Source organism: Ricinus communis, chromosome 5 (assembly GCF_019578655.1).
Source record: "Ricinus communis isolate WT05 ecotype wild-type chromosome 5, ASM1957865v1, whole genome shotgun sequence".
NCBI classification, from domain to species: domain Eukaryota; kingdom Viridiplantae; phylum Streptophyta; class Magnoliopsida; order Malpighiales; family Euphorbiaceae; genus Ricinus; species Ricinus communis.
The window spans coordinates 25,088,460-25,104,769 of NC_063260.1; the positions used below are offsets into that span (position 1 = coordinate 25,088,460).

At 34.5% G+C, this 16,310-nt stretch overlaps 1 protein-coding gene across 2 annotated transcripts; it reads right to left on the reverse strand.

Annotated features, from left to right (window-relative positions):
* Positions 1–5,726: 5,726 nt before the first annotated feature.
* On the reverse strand, positions 5,727–15,447 carry LOC8265459 (probable DEAD-box ATP-dependent RNA helicase 48). 2 transcript variants are annotated; one of them, XR_003080802.2, is made up of 12 exons: positions 14,478–15,447; positions 14,227–14,333; positions 13,823–13,878; positions 13,510–13,734; positions 13,139–13,345; positions 12,952–13,038; positions 12,726–12,821; positions 12,430–12,645; positions 11,799–11,981; positions 11,002–11,316; positions 6,491–6,862; positions 5,727–6,382 (listed from the first exon to the last, which is right to left on the reverse strand). XR_003080802.2 is itself a non-coding variant. In XM_025159764.2 (10 exons), exons 1-10 carry the CDS (start codon positions 15,383–15,385, stop codon positions 11,086–11,088), a joined length of 2,316 nt encoding a protein of 771 aa, XP_025015532.2. In that variant the 5' UTR covers positions 15,386–15,447; the 3' UTR covers positions 10,771–11,085. The 2 variants fall into 2 exon arrangements, 1 of the variants encoding a protein (XP_025015532.2); XM_025159764.2 differs by lacking the exons at positions 5,727–6,382; positions 6,491–6,862 and having other exon boundaries at positions 10,771–11,316.
* Positions 15,448–16,310: the final 863 nt, after the last annotated feature.

The following is a 16,310-nucleotide window of genomic DNA, read 5'->3' on the forward strand; positions in this document are numbered from 1 at the left end:
GTTGCATATGCAATAAAATCCTTCTTGTTTTCATTTGTATTATTAATGGTGGAAGTTACTTCTTAGAAACCTTACAAAATGAAAAGTTTGACCTCTTGAAGAAAAAAACAATTAAAATCAATACACATGAAACTCTTCTCTATATTTTTTTTTTTGTTGGTAATATAGTTTCTGGCTGCACAATAGCATGCCAAACTTTAGCCCCACTACCGAAGCCTACAGGAGCCAAGAGCCAATTGTTGATGTATTATGATTTGACTTCTTTTGTAAACCAATATAGTCATTACGATTTTTTTTAATTACTTTAGTGTAGTCGGTGTCTAAAGCCAAATCTAATAATCTGTTGTACTTTAACCCATTGTTTATTGGACAAGAAACTTCATATTCATAAACTTTGACCTTTCTCATCATTCAGCTTCTTGTTTCCAGTTATTATAAGATCTTGATTATGTAACTGCGCAACTAAATTAATTTCTAATCTGCAACTCTATCAGAAAAGAATTTAGAAAAGATAACAAATACTGATAACAATAATAGTTAAGAAACAAAAGTTAGGCAACTCAGGAAAATTACATAGCTGAAATTATTGCATTATTGTAAGTATATCATATGGATGCTTTACAATTTCTATAATTCAACCAAATACAGTTACCCCCTGTGTTGCAAATTTTCTATCAAAATTTTCTTTTGCTGTCCATCTATATTGTTTACACATCTATAAGAACCAAAACAATACAAAAAGGACTGTAAACTGCAAAAAGATAAGAACTGTATATGATTGAATGAACCTATAGCATTTAGCTATTAAACATCAGTTGTGAAGTGGGTTTGGTCCTCCAGGAACTGTCCTTAAAGAAACACCATAAACTGCGTCGATCTGGTCTTTTGCAGATGCTTCAGGAGATGTTGCTGGGAAATGCCAAACAAGCTGTGGAGGAAGCAGAGTTGTGGGTGTTTTCTTAGCTTGATCGTCAACTCCTATGTTTGTGTGCAAGTGGCGGCAACTTGAGAGGTGGCTGACAGCAAGAATGATGACGATGAGTAGCTGAAATGCAATTCTTGAACTTGCAATAGTGATCTTCATGGTTCTTGATGATGAGAAATAATATGATAGCAGGAGAACAGTAACAGTAATAATAATAATAATAGTCAGGAGCTTGTTGAATTGGAGGGGGAGTTTTTATAAGTAGGAGCAGGTTGTGTTGTCTCCTATTATTATATAGATGAAGCAAGCAGCTGTGCTGAACATAGAGCCAAAATTCAGAATTAATATTCTCAAATGACGGAAATGTCCTTGCTGAGGGCTTTCTATTTAATCACATCCCTAAGAACTTAAAAGTAAATTTTAATATATGAAATCGGGTCGAAATGTAATTATTTTTTGTACAGAATAGTTCGACCGATGCCGAGAAAAGAAAAATAAATTCAAAATGTCTACTGTTTTAGAACAAATATCTAACTTTTAAGTAGCTTTTTGTTTTCCTATAGAGTGACAATTAAATAGTATCTGATATTGTTCTACAAATGAATCAGAAAAGGTAAAGATCATTAATTGGGCTGCAATTAGTTGGATATGGAAAATCTATCCATCTTTATCTTTCTTCTTAAGAGTGAGATATGGAAAAGGGTAGTTCGGTCATTTTGAGTGCTGAATTGAAAAAGGAGTTTAGCTGGGCAGCGTTGACTTCATATAAAAATGGATCTCTGGTGTTTTTCCCATTTTAGGTTATGATAATCAAGCTAATTAATTTGGAAGGTATTATTATTGATTACAATTGTAAAGACTTTTTTGAGGGGTAACATTGAGAGACACGTGGCGAACAGCCAATGCGACCAAGTGGTTTTCAGACCTCCTTCTCCTCCTTCTTCTGTATTCAAATTCATAAGCTTTATCACATGTCCTTGCTTCCAAGTTATTCACACAAAACCTCTTCCAACATTAATAAGTTGGGCACCACATTATTAGGATCTTCCAGGCAGGGCTGTACTATTTCAAAAATGACCTTAGGTCAATTTAATAAACTATTCTATTCCAACTATATATTATTCCATTCCTAATTAATGATTATATTGCATGCATACTATTCAAAAGTTAACAGTATTATAATCCAGTTCATATTACAAACATGTCCTAAATTCACGGATGATTCAACCAAATCATACTGAAAATCAAGAGAAAATTCATGTGTTAATGGGGATGGATGATATGTCGTAACTATAGTGGTAAGGAGAGGATGATAAGTGTGGTGTAAATATTATTTAATAGAGTTTTAATTTCTAAAATAACGAATATTTACTTTTAAAACTAAATCATTCTTATAACGAATATAATAGAATAACTATTTTTTATTATGCAGCTCACTGTCCACTGGATTTTTAATAATAAAAATATAAAGTTTATATTTGAGGAGTTGTTATTATTATGATGAGAAATTATTGATATTAGAAAGATTTATGACAATAAATTTGAATCTAGGACTTTTGGGCGCCAAAAAGTCTGCTGCCACATCAGCAATATGATGTTTATATTGTTCATAAATCATGAGTGAAGTGAAGACATGACTTCCTTATTAAAACATTGAATTGAGTGTTTGAATTAGTGAAATAATTAAAGCTGAGTAATGAAAAATGGAATCATGGTTTTGGAGATTTCTTTTGAAATATAATTTTGGTAAATATAGAGAAAAAGAAAAAAAAAAGGTCATTTTCTATATGGATTCCGTGTAACGGAGGGTCGGTCCACAACAATCCAAGGGAATTCTTCTTAAATTATTTTCGTCAAAATGATATCATACGGACCTCATTTTTCTTCCTTGTCTATGTCATGGGGCTGAAATGTGCATTAATGGAGTTTATATAAAAAATAATAAATATTTTCTTTTTATTATTTTTTTTATGCCACCGTAATATGAAATAGGAACGCATTTAGGCATTCATGTGAATCAGTTTCAATTTAATGGCAGCATTCTTATTGTTCACATTGTGAGAATCCATTTGGAGGTTAGAAAATGCCCATTAATTGTAAATTAGGAGTTTATTTTTCAGTAAATTGCTGTTGGGGATTAAAAAAAAAAAAAAGCAGTGGGTTTGAAATTATTTTTAATTCATATTAAATTCTATTTATTCTTTTATAAAGTTTTAATCTTTAAAACTTTTTAATTTTTAAACAGATGTATTTTCTTAAATAATATATATAAAAAATGAAATTCCCAGATGCACAAATTCTTATTAAATTCTCATGCGAATTTTATTTATATCCTAAGGCTATCCAATAGGCTCTACTTAACGATATATAGCAGTTGCAACATTCCTTGATAACACCCTCATATTATAATAGGGTACTAATGGGGCCTGAATTTAATTTTACTTGGAAAGGATGGTCCCATACCCGATTTGATTATGATAGGATCTATATCTAAATACACAGTTTCTCTTGACCAAACTTTAATTAATTTACAGAGAACTAATTAGTTCCGAAATCTGTATTGCTTGGCCCAATTATTTTTATTATTTAATATTTATACAATTTATATATTTTTGCAACGCCTCTTTTGAAAAACATATACCAATATAATAAAAATCTAATCTACAAAATCAGAACTGCAAAACGAAAATATATTTTATAAATTAATTAATTAATCCGTTGGAATATAGTCAAAAAATAATAAGAATCAGTAACCAATCAAACCCAATTTTATCTAAGACTTTTTTAGTAAAATACTTTGACTATTCTTAAATCAATGCAGTGTTTCTCTTGTGAATTAGTATGATTCTGTTTCTTATTTTTTTTTCTAGAGATAAAAATCTTAGGGGTGTGATACTGTATGTTTTAAGCAGTAGAAAAGTTAATAATGAATTTATAAAAGCAAAGGCAGATTCTAAACCTGTTTAATTAATCAGGCCTCTCAGAAGTACTAAGCAATGTTGAAAATGATTATGGAAATACTTTAGGTTGATTTATGGAGAATCCTGGCATTTAATTTTGGCAATGTAGCTAGATAGATAGGCCAGTAAGCAACTACCTAAGTTGACACTTCTTTCTCACTAGAAGATTGTGAGCTTAACATTTTTACTTAGTTAAAGATCAGGGTTTTCTTAAGAATTTCTTTTTTTATTTGCTAAGCATGTATCAAATAGAAGGGTTCATTAATCAGCAATCAACCATCCCAAAGAAATGAATGGTTTGAAAAGAGAGTCAATATGTTGATGGTATCAAATTAGTATAGTAAAAAGGGGTTTATCAATGTCAACATCTAAGAACATAAACAAGCTGTGTATTTTTCATTTCATAAACTGTTGGAAACATAATCATTATATTAGGCTGTACAAATGCAGAATATGATGGGTAGACCAAGTCATTCATTTTGCATATGTGGATCCCATGGACAGGTTGTGATGGTAATATTTATATATTTTTCTCCAAATTGTGGGCTGTCTGTTGATGTCTACAAGTAACTATTTTGAAGAACTTAAAGAATGTCCAAGGAAAGATCAGAATCGTTCACATTGTTGTCACCACAAAAGTGCTTTTAACTGTGGTAAGAGTAGGATTTTTTCAAATCAAGAACTATCACATGCAATGATGCAAGTTTGAGAAATTTTTGGGATGTTGAATAGAATTGAGTTAACTTTGGCAATGCCAGTCCGGACTCTATTAATATTATTTCCAGGTAATCACAGTCACCCACCTAGATCATGAAAGCTCAGTCTTTTTCTATTATGCTCTCAATATGTGAATCAATCAATTAAGGTTTCTTCCATCTATAAAGGTATAAAGAAAGAAAGAAACCAAACGTTGTAATTACTGTCTTTACTTTCTTCTGCAATTGTTTTTTTCTGTGCAGATATGATTATGATTGAAGTTCAAAGTTTGGTTCAAGAGATATGTTATCCTAGGGAATAACAATTGTTCAAGAGATATGTTATCCTAGGGAATAACAATTGTTCAAGCCACACGTTTAATTATAAGAATTTACATTTGTTCAAGAGATATGTTATCCTAGGGAATAACAATAAGGACTTTGATCTCTCCTTGCAGAGAAAAATTATGAGAGAAAAGGAAAAGAAAGATTTTGAGAACAAGTAGTCAACAGACATATTCATGTCACGCTTGCTAATATAGTAATCTACTTCTACCACATTATTATCTCACAGTATACAGCTGTGACCACAGCTGTTGAAAAATTCAGCACCCTATAACTTGCTACCTTAAAAGCAATAGCTACCTAATTTGCTGCCCTCTATGGTACTACGGACAGAATGCGATACTTCAGTGATCTAGATCATGCAATGAAAAGGCTAATATCAAGTTGAATTGTCAAGCCAGTGTACTTTGCCACAAACAATGAGACCTCTCATATGGAGGATGCCTAGGCACAGGAGTGGGATAAAACGATTGCACCTCCAAATCATACTGTTCAAAGCTTAATCTGCTATGTGGTGCAGTGATCAAGTTCTTATTTGCTAACTTACTATTTCAGTTTCTCACTGTTGACATGCTCAGACAGGCTTTTCAGACTGCTATTAGTATCACTGGAATGTTTTTCTTGTTAAGATGCAACATGAAAGACAACAGGGATAAAAAGATAGCATAGGTTTAACAGGAGAGGTGTGCAGACATCATCTTACAGGCTTCTATTTGCATTTTGATTATTTATACTTGTACTACAAATAAATGAGCCATAAAATATCTGGTTCCTTAATTTATAGCAATGGAAATAGACTAGTTTCAGCATAGAAAGTTTATTTATTGAACTAAAAAGTCTTGCAGGATATAAATCCTGCTTGAATATCCCAAACATAACCTCAAATCCTTAACAAACTTGATCAAATTGCAAAAGAACTCACCTCATCTTCACACCAAAGTCCTTCATATTCTTGCCAATTAGGGTGTCCTGCATCATATAGAACGCGCTGACACATTATGCAATAACTATTTTGACACCAGAGGAATGTCTTCAGCCTTGAGGCTTGCTCAGTGATTGATGTATCATGGTCCCACTTAAATGTAGTTGGAATTTCAGATGGAAAGAGGTCAACAAGCAGGCTGTGTGATATATTCAGCACCTTCAAATCATCAAAGAGCATTAATGTGAGTCTCAAGGCATCTTTGTGCACTATTGAGCACCTCAAACTCAAGACCTTAAGCTTTGGGAGATAAATAAACAAGGTGTTGGCAAAGTCATGATCAAAAGGGGACATCACTTTGAGTTCGCTGAGCTTCGTACAATTCACACCTATCGTCTGCAAGATACTGTGTGGGAAATAATTGCATGGAAGAGTCAGAGACTCGAGCTCTGTCAACTTCTGGATAGCTGCACAGAACCCATTCACAGAAATTTGATTCCAGGCTGGCAGAACAAGTTGTTTGAGCCTTGGACATCTGTAGAAAATAGAACAACAGAAGTAACGAATTCATGCTAGCTATATATGGCCTCATGTTTGGAGTAAACAATACCTTTCAGCAGTGAAGTAAACTAGTAAACCGTACCTTTCAGCAGCCAAGGTTAAGTGTGAATCCTTAATGTATGCCCGAAAATCGAAAATCAAGCGCGTTATGTTGTGCCCACTGAGGATGAATGCGCTGTTCAATATTTGCATTAACCTCGAACTTGGTCGATTGTCTAGTGAAGCGCGAAGATCTTGTGGCTTATCAGCATAGCACTTCAGTCTAGCCAAATCAAGTGTATGCCAAAAACTCGGATGGAAACATGCAGCACGCCATAAAGGACAAACAAAAGAAACGCTCGAAATCAAATCTGATGTGCTCACCATGGTGAATATCTTTATTAGTATGTCATAGTTCATATTTGCCCAGTTCCTTGAAACAACAAAGCGTTTGTTCTCCATTGGACCACAAAACCTGCATTATGGAGCAATAAAAACATAACAATTATAAAAACCATTTGGCTATTACAGAATGTAAAATCAAAAAGTTTGAGAAGCGTCAGTAGAAATAAGAATGCTGAACTAGTTAATACCTTAAGACAAGACAACTATAACTACTTGTGAAATTGCAATAATTTAGTATTAAAAAAATAAAAGAAAAAAACCATTGTGACATATCTTCTGCATGACCTGACAGTCGAGATCCCCTTCAATGAGATTTTCTAAGGACTTGGCTTTCGCCGAGCCCTTCCAACAAGTATGCATGCACAATTTTACATATGGCAGAAGAAGGTGAATAAACTCAGAAAAAACACCGACAAAATCTATGAGCTTCAGACTTATAAATGCAGCCATGGCATTCATATCTGTTCCTTGTTAAGTTGAGATCTTCCGAGGTGTCTGCTATTGTTGTCAAGGCTATTTATAGACATATCTGTGATCATCCATAAAAACAATGTAAAAAGCCTAATGCAAGCACCTAGGGCATGATGGATTTCAGATTTGACAACTGACACGAGGATTTACAATCCGTGCTTATGTGCATGTGGCATGCAAAACTTTAAGAAGCAATGATCGCAAACAAGATATAAAGTAAGAGTGTTACCTGAACTTTTACGTCAAAAAAAGGTTTATGTAGAATATACTTTCAGTTAACCTAAATAGGATTTGATAAAGCCGTTACTTTTAAAGAATACCTTTCTTGCATCTGTTGTCACTTATTACTTCTTTTATTATAGATAAGTGATTGATTGCAGTTTATTACTTGCATAATTATGGAAGTTATTTCCCTTTGTCCGAGACATTCGCAAAGTTCACAAATTGTTGCTAAATATCAATTCTTTACAGAAGAGGAATACATGCAACAAAGCACGTTAAAACTGTATCATAAGAATAAGATACCATAAATGATACCACGTAGAGAAAGACTGGCAAGTTACAGAATATATTCATTACGGAAATCAAATTTGTAGAAGCTACATTCCAAACTTTTGAAGAATTAACAGCTATAAAAGTGGAAGGAAGCCTTCACACCATGGTGTTTCAAAATCTGCATAACAGATGAATCCAAGATATATAAATAAATGCCAAAGCCTTAAGACTCAATCCAATTACGTTCCTCCCATTCTCTTCCTTCAAAGAGTAGTATAAATGGTTGAAAGAATTTAGAAGTTCAGGAAGTGTAGTTTTATTATTTTTCTTTTAGTTCTTTGATAATGGAAGAACAGCATTATTAATGAGTTTCGCTATTCGTATAACGGGCACCTTTTGATGCATATGGTTCAACAAAAATCTCGAAAAAAAAATAAAGAATCAATATTAGATTCCAACATATTGTCAGAAGATGGAATTGTATCCACTTGGAAGACAACCATTAAATAATTTATTTCAAAAGATTACCAAGTAATAAGTCCTTCAGCATATGCAGATTCTGGCTGCCATCCATAACCGAAAATTATGTGTTAATGTAACCCACAAGATTGCGATGCTGACACGAGTAGTGATAACAACATCATATAATAGAAGCCATGAAAATGAATTGAATCTTCTACAAGATTTTATAACCAATATGATCATTTTGTTTTAAAAAGAACAGAAAAATGCTATTTAAAAAACAGCTCGTCCATGAATAATCTAAATAATATATTTTTGCATGTTTTACAACGTTATTTCAGAAAACAAAACTGTTTATTAGCTGACATATACCCGAATGAAAGAGCTATAAGCTTACACCAAGATATTCTAGAAAAAAAATGCACTATGACGATCAATAGGAAAAACTACATAAACTCGAGCAAAAGATAGCCTACAGAACTTCACCTACAATAAATAGGGTTTACATGCAATCAAGAAACTGAAAAAAATGATGTAATCTTTCTCAAGTTCTTTAACTGAAAGCTTGTTTATGAGATCAGATATCAAGTTTCAGACTTTCACGACAACCCTACAAGTATAAGAAAGATAAGAAACACATCCTTATATCTAAAAAAAGGATAGCTGTATATCCAGTTAAAACCTGGGTTACACTTCTGAGAATGTTCTCTCTATCGAGGGGAAAAAAAACACAAAGAAAAGCAATCAAACCTATGAGAAAAAATCAGGAAAATAAACAATGAAGAACAGTCTGGTGATGAATGAACTAACCTTCAGGGAGGAGTATACCCTTTTTGATGCTTAGAATTTTATTTTTTCTGCTTATTGAAAGAAATAGTCCAAGTTAATTCATATAGGGGACTGAATGTTGTAATGGCAATGAAACTAACTCAGTTTCCTTAAAAGTGTCTCAAAATGAAAGATGGGGACCAGCACAGGTCCACTTGAATAAGGACAAATTGAGATATGACAGGTTAGAGACTACTCGGCCATTTCGCATAAGCAGATTGGTGTATACCTGACAAACTCCCTGGTATGACCTTGCATGGCAGATATGCTGCGGACCTGTGGGCAGAGGGTTAGTGCTTCTTGGTGGATTTCCTATTGACACCTTGCTAATTTCCTTAACCAGAATAAACAATGTGGCTAAGCTTGTCGAGTTAAATCAAAGATGCTTTATACACGACAGGAAACTTAAGTTTCTACCTCATCTTATTTACCATGTATTCTTTTTTTTTCAATCTTGTTCATATCAAAATTGTTGATGTTCAGGAAGTAACTTTTTTAATATTGCGGCTTTCCAGTTGAAAAGAGGACTCAGAAATAAGGCTTTGTGGTAGTGCAAATCTGCTGTTTGTTTACAAGTGATATTATTAGATTGCAACATTAATGTTCAGTGTTGGATTTGCATGAAGTGCAGTAACAAAGAGCAATAAATATACCAAATCTGTAAAGGTTGTTTTGAATACTTGCCATATTTCTACAAGAATCTGACTTGTCATTTCCAAGTCATTCCCTTTCTGCTTTGGTGCAGCTGTTTTTAGCCTTTAAGTTTGTTTCCTTTGGAAATTTAAAAATGCAGAGTATTAATTGTTTTTGACAAAGATCTACAAAACCTGGAGATCTTTGGTTACTAGTTTCTTGGGTTAATGAAAATTAGACTGTTTTATTCGTCTTACTATTGCTTACTTGATTTCAGTGGAAGATGGAAGCAAGGACCTTATATAAGTTCTCATGAAAGCATAGCATCTTTGGAGTTCATTAACATGTATTTCAACAGAAAGTCCAATTCTATGTATTAATTATTACGGCATCATTTTATCGAATGAACTGAAAGTTGCAGTAACAGTAGACCACAATGCTACTACAACATTTTGGGTTGAAGCAAATTCATCTGAATTAGTACAAACAAGATTGTAGTAAAAGGTGTAGATATATAACACTGACAGATATTTGAGGCAACGATTTAGGCCTATTTAATTGTGGCTGCTGATTGTTACTCAATGAAAAGCAGAGAGAAGGGGAGCAACTTTTATCACACTTGTCATTGGTTCGAGTTCTTCAAATTCTTCTGTGAAATCATTATGGAGTACAAATTAGATTTCTAATGGTTAGACCAGTTATGGGAAACCTTTTGATTATGTTAAGACCATGTTTAAGTTGACACGGTAATAACACCACCTACACAATGATGGTTTCTCCATATGTATCTTTTAATAAAGGTTACAAGGATGTTCTTGTGGCTGAAGTTTCAGAATTCCATTTTTAGTTCTCTTTTGATCTGAGAAATTATTTCAGTTTTAGCAATTTCGGCAAGGCACTTCCAGATTGACCACTGTATAAAATCTTTTACTTAATCAGTTTTATTCAAGGGCTTCAAAGTGATATGTCAAAGGTAAGGAGTTGATTAAAGAGGATGATTTTGAGCACATTTTCAACAGAAGTTTTAACATTTTCATTTCCAAGAATCCACAGGTAGCACAAAAATGAATATACAGGAAATGGCATATATGCAGCTTAAGACCTTCAACTGAACCATAAATATAACACCAAGATGGATATACAGAATTGCATAATCTGATGCATGGTTTTTGTGAACACTCCATCAGATGCAATCTAATGCAATAAAAACTCTTCAAAACGGCAAGACACAGCTTGGAAGACCTCACAGTATTAAGACTACTAAAGGCAGGATCTAGGCCTAGCATGTACATTAATTTTCAGGTTAAATTAAAGTTGAACCTGGTCTTTTTGCACTCATTTTTGGTGCCTTTTTATCCCAGCTACACTACGAGAAGCTTGTTGACCTGTATTCCCAGTAAAGGTTTATGCTCGGATGCGGATACCAGGGATGTTTTTCAAACCCATTTTTAGAGCTGTTTTCCTGAACAAAGGAGGAGGCCTCTGCAACCCTATCGACTCGCAGAATCTGTTGGCTAGCTCGACAAGCGTGGTTTTATCCCTTCCAATTTTCCTGATGGAGTTATAATAGCCTAGCCAGGCATGATATGCTGCTTCTTTGACACTACTATCAATCTTTGACATTGAATCCTCCACCTGAAGTAAATAATCAAGAAAGGTCAAGCATAACAAACATCAGAAATATTTAGCCTACTAATGAGTAGATAGAAGAGATTAAAACCCTAAGATACATGTACTTCCAGGTTTTTATGAACTGTTCATCAAGAACTAGAAAACATATTTACGTGAAGCTAACTGTGTGTATTCAACTAAGCAGATACAACATACACTGCATCTGTCAACAAAGGGGCCATCCAATGGAATCCTAAACTTCTGAAATGCATTCAGCAGAACAGGACCTACCCCTAAAACATTTGTTCAATGCAAGACAAGACTATATAGGCGGCCTTCATGAACTCATGTGTGTTACTTACAAAGGCTACATTCCCCAAATGGACTTATGCTCTAGTTTCAGCTTCGATTTTGACAACGTAAACGTTCCACAATACTCCAGCATTTAATTTCCCCAACATAATAGTGAACTAGAATCAATCGTGTAAATCAAGTTAGAGATGCACCTTAAGTTTAGTTTCTGGATCTATATCAGGAATAGGAAGTTTATCAAGAGGCAGGTCTTCTAACTCATCCAGGAAATATTCTTCCCATGGTGCAAGTAACAAGATCCCTTCTCCATCTTTGCCTTCACGTCCTGTTCTTCCAAGACGATGTATGTATTGCTCCCGGTCAGTAGGAAGACCAACCTGACGATAGTTATGGTAAATATGTTATTTAGAGAATTCCATAGTAAGACATGGTTAAATGTAGGGATTGTTCGGACATTCACATGATTGCCCATTTTCAATTACCAACATCTTAAATTGCCTTTAAAAATTATGGGTGCAAGCATCTATTTTCAAATAATAGGATGAAACTGATCTATATCTAAATGTTTTAAGTATTTATCGAAAAGTAACTGTGACCACAAACAATGAGGTGCTTGTGCAACTTGTGTAACTGAGTAGGGGAAATCAATCAGCTAATTGAGCTACTGCTTGTTAAGACATTTCAGCCTTAATCTATTTACATATCATTCTGTACAATGGCATGTGGTACTACTGGCATGAAAGTTTATTTACTGATGCCTAAATCAAACACATTTGAAATTTTGCACATGCAGTCATAAATATATTTTTCAAGCTTGATCAGTACCTGAATGACCAATGTAACATCAGGATAATTCATTCCACGAGCTGAAACATCAGATGAGACAAGAATTGATCTTCTTGATTCCCTGAACTCATCAGAGACACGAGTTCGATATAATTGAGGCTTTCTAGAGTGAATCTCCTTAACATTCATTTTCATTTCCCGGAGAAGCGTGTACATGAGTGATGTTACCATCCCGGTTGTGCAGAAAACAATAACCTGGGAGCAAGTTAAGTATCAAAGTCAAAGGAGCAAACATTTCGCAGTAAAATGTAAATGCGAAAACTTTAACTTTTTACCTTGTAATCAGGTGTTTGTAGAATATGCTCCTTCAAGAAATGATGCACTACTTGAAAATGCAATTCGTGTGGAACAACCATGGAAAACTGCTTGACCTGAATTTACAAAACCAAAATTGAATTCAAAAGACAGTGGCATAGGGTTCATTTGTGGTTTTAAAATGCTCAGCAAATTTGGACATCACCGGCGACTGATTAGTAAGCTTATCTATGATTTACAATATACCTTAGAAGGTGTTTCCACACTACCCAGTCCCACTGTATCAATGAAAGCATGCTCTCTTTTCAATACAAGCTGAGATATTCGGCGAACCTGTATTTGCATATTCAAGCATACATAATTTAGCATGAAGTCATGAAGCATAAAGAAACTAATTTGAATTCTTTAATAAAGGCATAAGGAGAACTCTAACCTCTTTTGGAATTGTTGCTGAGAACATCAAGGAATGTCGCTCGCGGGGTAAACAGTCGATAATTTTTTCCACATCTTTTCGGAAACCCAGGTCTAGTAAATGGTCGGCTTCATCAAGTATAAGCATCTTCAATCCCATCAAATGAACAGATAAACCACCCTTATTCTCAATGTGATCCAGCAGCCGACCTGGAGTTGCAACAATTATCTGAAGAAGTTGCATGTAACAGGAAATCTATATCACCAAGTGTTCTCGGTTAAACAGCCAGATAAAATCACTTTAAACAATTTCCTCCATTGCTCATTCCCTATCTGCATTACCACACTTCATGAAATAAGTCCAAGTTCATCAAAATATAGCATAGGGCAAACCTGGCAAGGATTCATTTCTAGGCGTTTCTGATCATCCTTGAAACGTGTACCTCCAACTAGTGTTTGCACACTTATGCCATCATGGTACTTCAGCATAGCGTTTGCTTCTGCAGCTATTTGACTTGCTAGCTCTCTTGTGGGACAGAGAATAAGAACATAAATTGGAGATACCCGAGGCTTCACATTGCTAGATTTTGCTTTCAAAACTGCTTCAATAGCAGGAAGCTGTTTGTGTTTAACAGTGGCACAAAAAGAAAGAACCTAACATACGATGAATTAAATTGAAAAGAATGCCAAGGGAATTGCAATTTACCAAAAATGCCGCACTTTTTCCAGTGCCAGTTTTGGCTTTAACCAAAGCATCCTTGCCTGATCCAAAATAAAATTAGATAGTACCCATATTTTCACTTAAATGTAGCAAAATCAATGTAATTCTCGAAATTCAAATGATTACCATCATATCATATCCATTAAACTTTAATTGATAGGCCTCGGAACTAGTTCAGACATCACATGTACCAGCAGAGAAAAATCTACAACCACTTCTATCTAAATTAACTCTTTTCAATGATGTATTATCATACTAGTTTCGGGCACTACAACTTGATGATCGTGCAGCACAGTAAAGCATTGACACCAACAGAGATGGATAAAATGCAGACTAAACTATTATGAATACAATGCAGAATTAAAGATGAAGCATAAGCCACAACATACCCTCAAGGCAAGCAGACAAAGTAGCTTCCTGCACCCTAGTCATTTGAACATAACCAGCTGTTGTAAGTGCCTTGACAGTTAATGGAGATATACCACATTCATCAAATCTAGAGAAAGATACAACCAGAAAAAACATCAGTTAACATAATCAGAAAATAATGATATGACATATAATTAGAGACCCACGCTTTTTTTCAATCCAAATCCATCAAAAACTAATCAAGCAACAACTTTCTTGCATATTCACTTACCTTCTCTGACCAAGTATTGATTCCTGTTCATCAATCTCACTCTTCTCTCTATCATTTCTATCCAACTTCATTTTATTCTCAAGCTCATATCTAATGAACTCAAAATCCGTCTCTTCTTCAAGCTCCTTAAGCGGCACTCTTTTGCTAATCTTCACATCATACTTTCCCAAAGCAGCTCTACTCCCTATTATCTCCCTCACATTTCTCCCTTTCTTTTCCCTCTCATTATCACAGTCATAATCACCATCATCTTCGCTTGAAGAACTCTCATTTCTCCTAAATCTTCTCACTTTCTGTGAAATTAATCCCCTTTTCTTTAAATTATCACTCTCATTACTCTGCTTCTGCCCTAAATTAAATGAATTAACTGAGTATTCCCTAGTTTTTGTATAATTATAGCTCAAATTTTCAAAATTATGAACACTTCTTGCCTCTAACATCACTTTCCTCAAGTCAATGGGCGTGTTAATTGATCCCGGCCGTTGATTACTCCCAATTGATCCTGACCGTTGATTTGATTTCGGCAATTGAGATGTCAATGGTCCGTCGTCTTCGTTCCATAAATCTTCAGCTCCTTCTTTCATAAAACGATCAGCTAGGGCTTTAATGTGGTCTTTGGGGCTCGTGGCGCTGTAATTGTTGGTATTAGGATTCGAGTCGGGTTCTCCGGCAAGCTTGGATCGGATTTGGGAACGGATTCTGGCTTGGTAGAGTTGCTTTTCTTGTTCAAGGAGTGATTTTTCTTTTTCTTTGGCTCTTTTCTCGTGGAGCCGTTTCCATTGCCATTTGTTTAGGCCGCCCGGGAATGTTCGTGGACCTCCGCCCATTAACCGGGTGAAAATTCGGGTTTGGAGGTGGTCCGAGACTGTTTTGGAGCGTCGGAGGATGACCGAGATTGATGTGTACATGATTCTATTATCAAAGAAGTATTATGTTCGAAGGGGATGAAAGGGTTTTGGGGTTCTTGCGGGGTTTAACAAAATAGGGGCTTGCGGCTAGAACGAGCTGCCGTTTTGCATTATAAAGCTAAAGAATATAGTTTGTAGTTAAAGGGTCAAGCGATCTGTCGTTTCCTTGTCAAATAGAGTAGGGACCCCTAAAGTGTGGCGGAAATAGCACATAAGCCCTTGACCTACTTTTTAGCACAAATAAACACGTTTCTAACATTTAGCTGCATTATAAACCCTTCATTAAACATAGATTTTATCCCTAGTTAACGTTCGTCCTCCCTTAGCTGATGTGGTGAGTTTGGGACCCTTTAACTTCCACATGTCCTAAAGAAACAAAAATATACTAAGTCAGTAAAGAAAGTTACTATTTAGTAAAAGATCTCTAAATGTTGTGTTACTTTAAGCATTTCAACTTTACAAGAAACAACATCAAAGTTTCGGTATCCTTCAATAGCATCAACTATATCATGATGAGCAAATATGCATCAAACAATTGTTGTAACAGGAAAGCTAATAAAAAATATATATATACATATAAATTTTATGGCCTTTTCGTTTGAACAAATTCCTTTTTATCCAATCACGGTATGCTATAAAAGAATAATAGATAAAAGAATTTCATTAAATACAATGTAATTATTTACCAAACATTAAAAAATAATTCAATTAAAAATTATTTGACCATAAAATCGGAGAAGAAAAGAGCTAGTTAATAGATGAAGAGAAGTAAGAAGAAAGAGATAACTTCACCCACTAAACAAATGTCAACAATCTCAAATCATAGGCACGCGATCCAACTGAACTGTATGCCAATTTTAAAAATAAATTTTATCACAAAAATGGCAAACAAAGCAAAAACCAAGCATCAAATTCCTACATTTTA

Coding starts and splice junctions, on each gene's coding strand:
- LOC8265459 (XM_025159764.2), bottom strand. CDS start 15,385: ATGTACACATCAATCTCGGTCATCCTCCGACGCTCCAAAACAGTCTCG. Junction 12,646..12,725: donor TACAAACACCTGATTACAAG/GTAAAAAGTTAA, acceptor ACTTGCTCCCAG/GTTATTGTTTTCTGCACAAC. Junction 11,982..12,429: donor ATGTTACATTGGTCATTCAG/GTACTGATCAAG, acceptor AACTATCGTCAG/GTTGGTCTTCCTACTGACCG.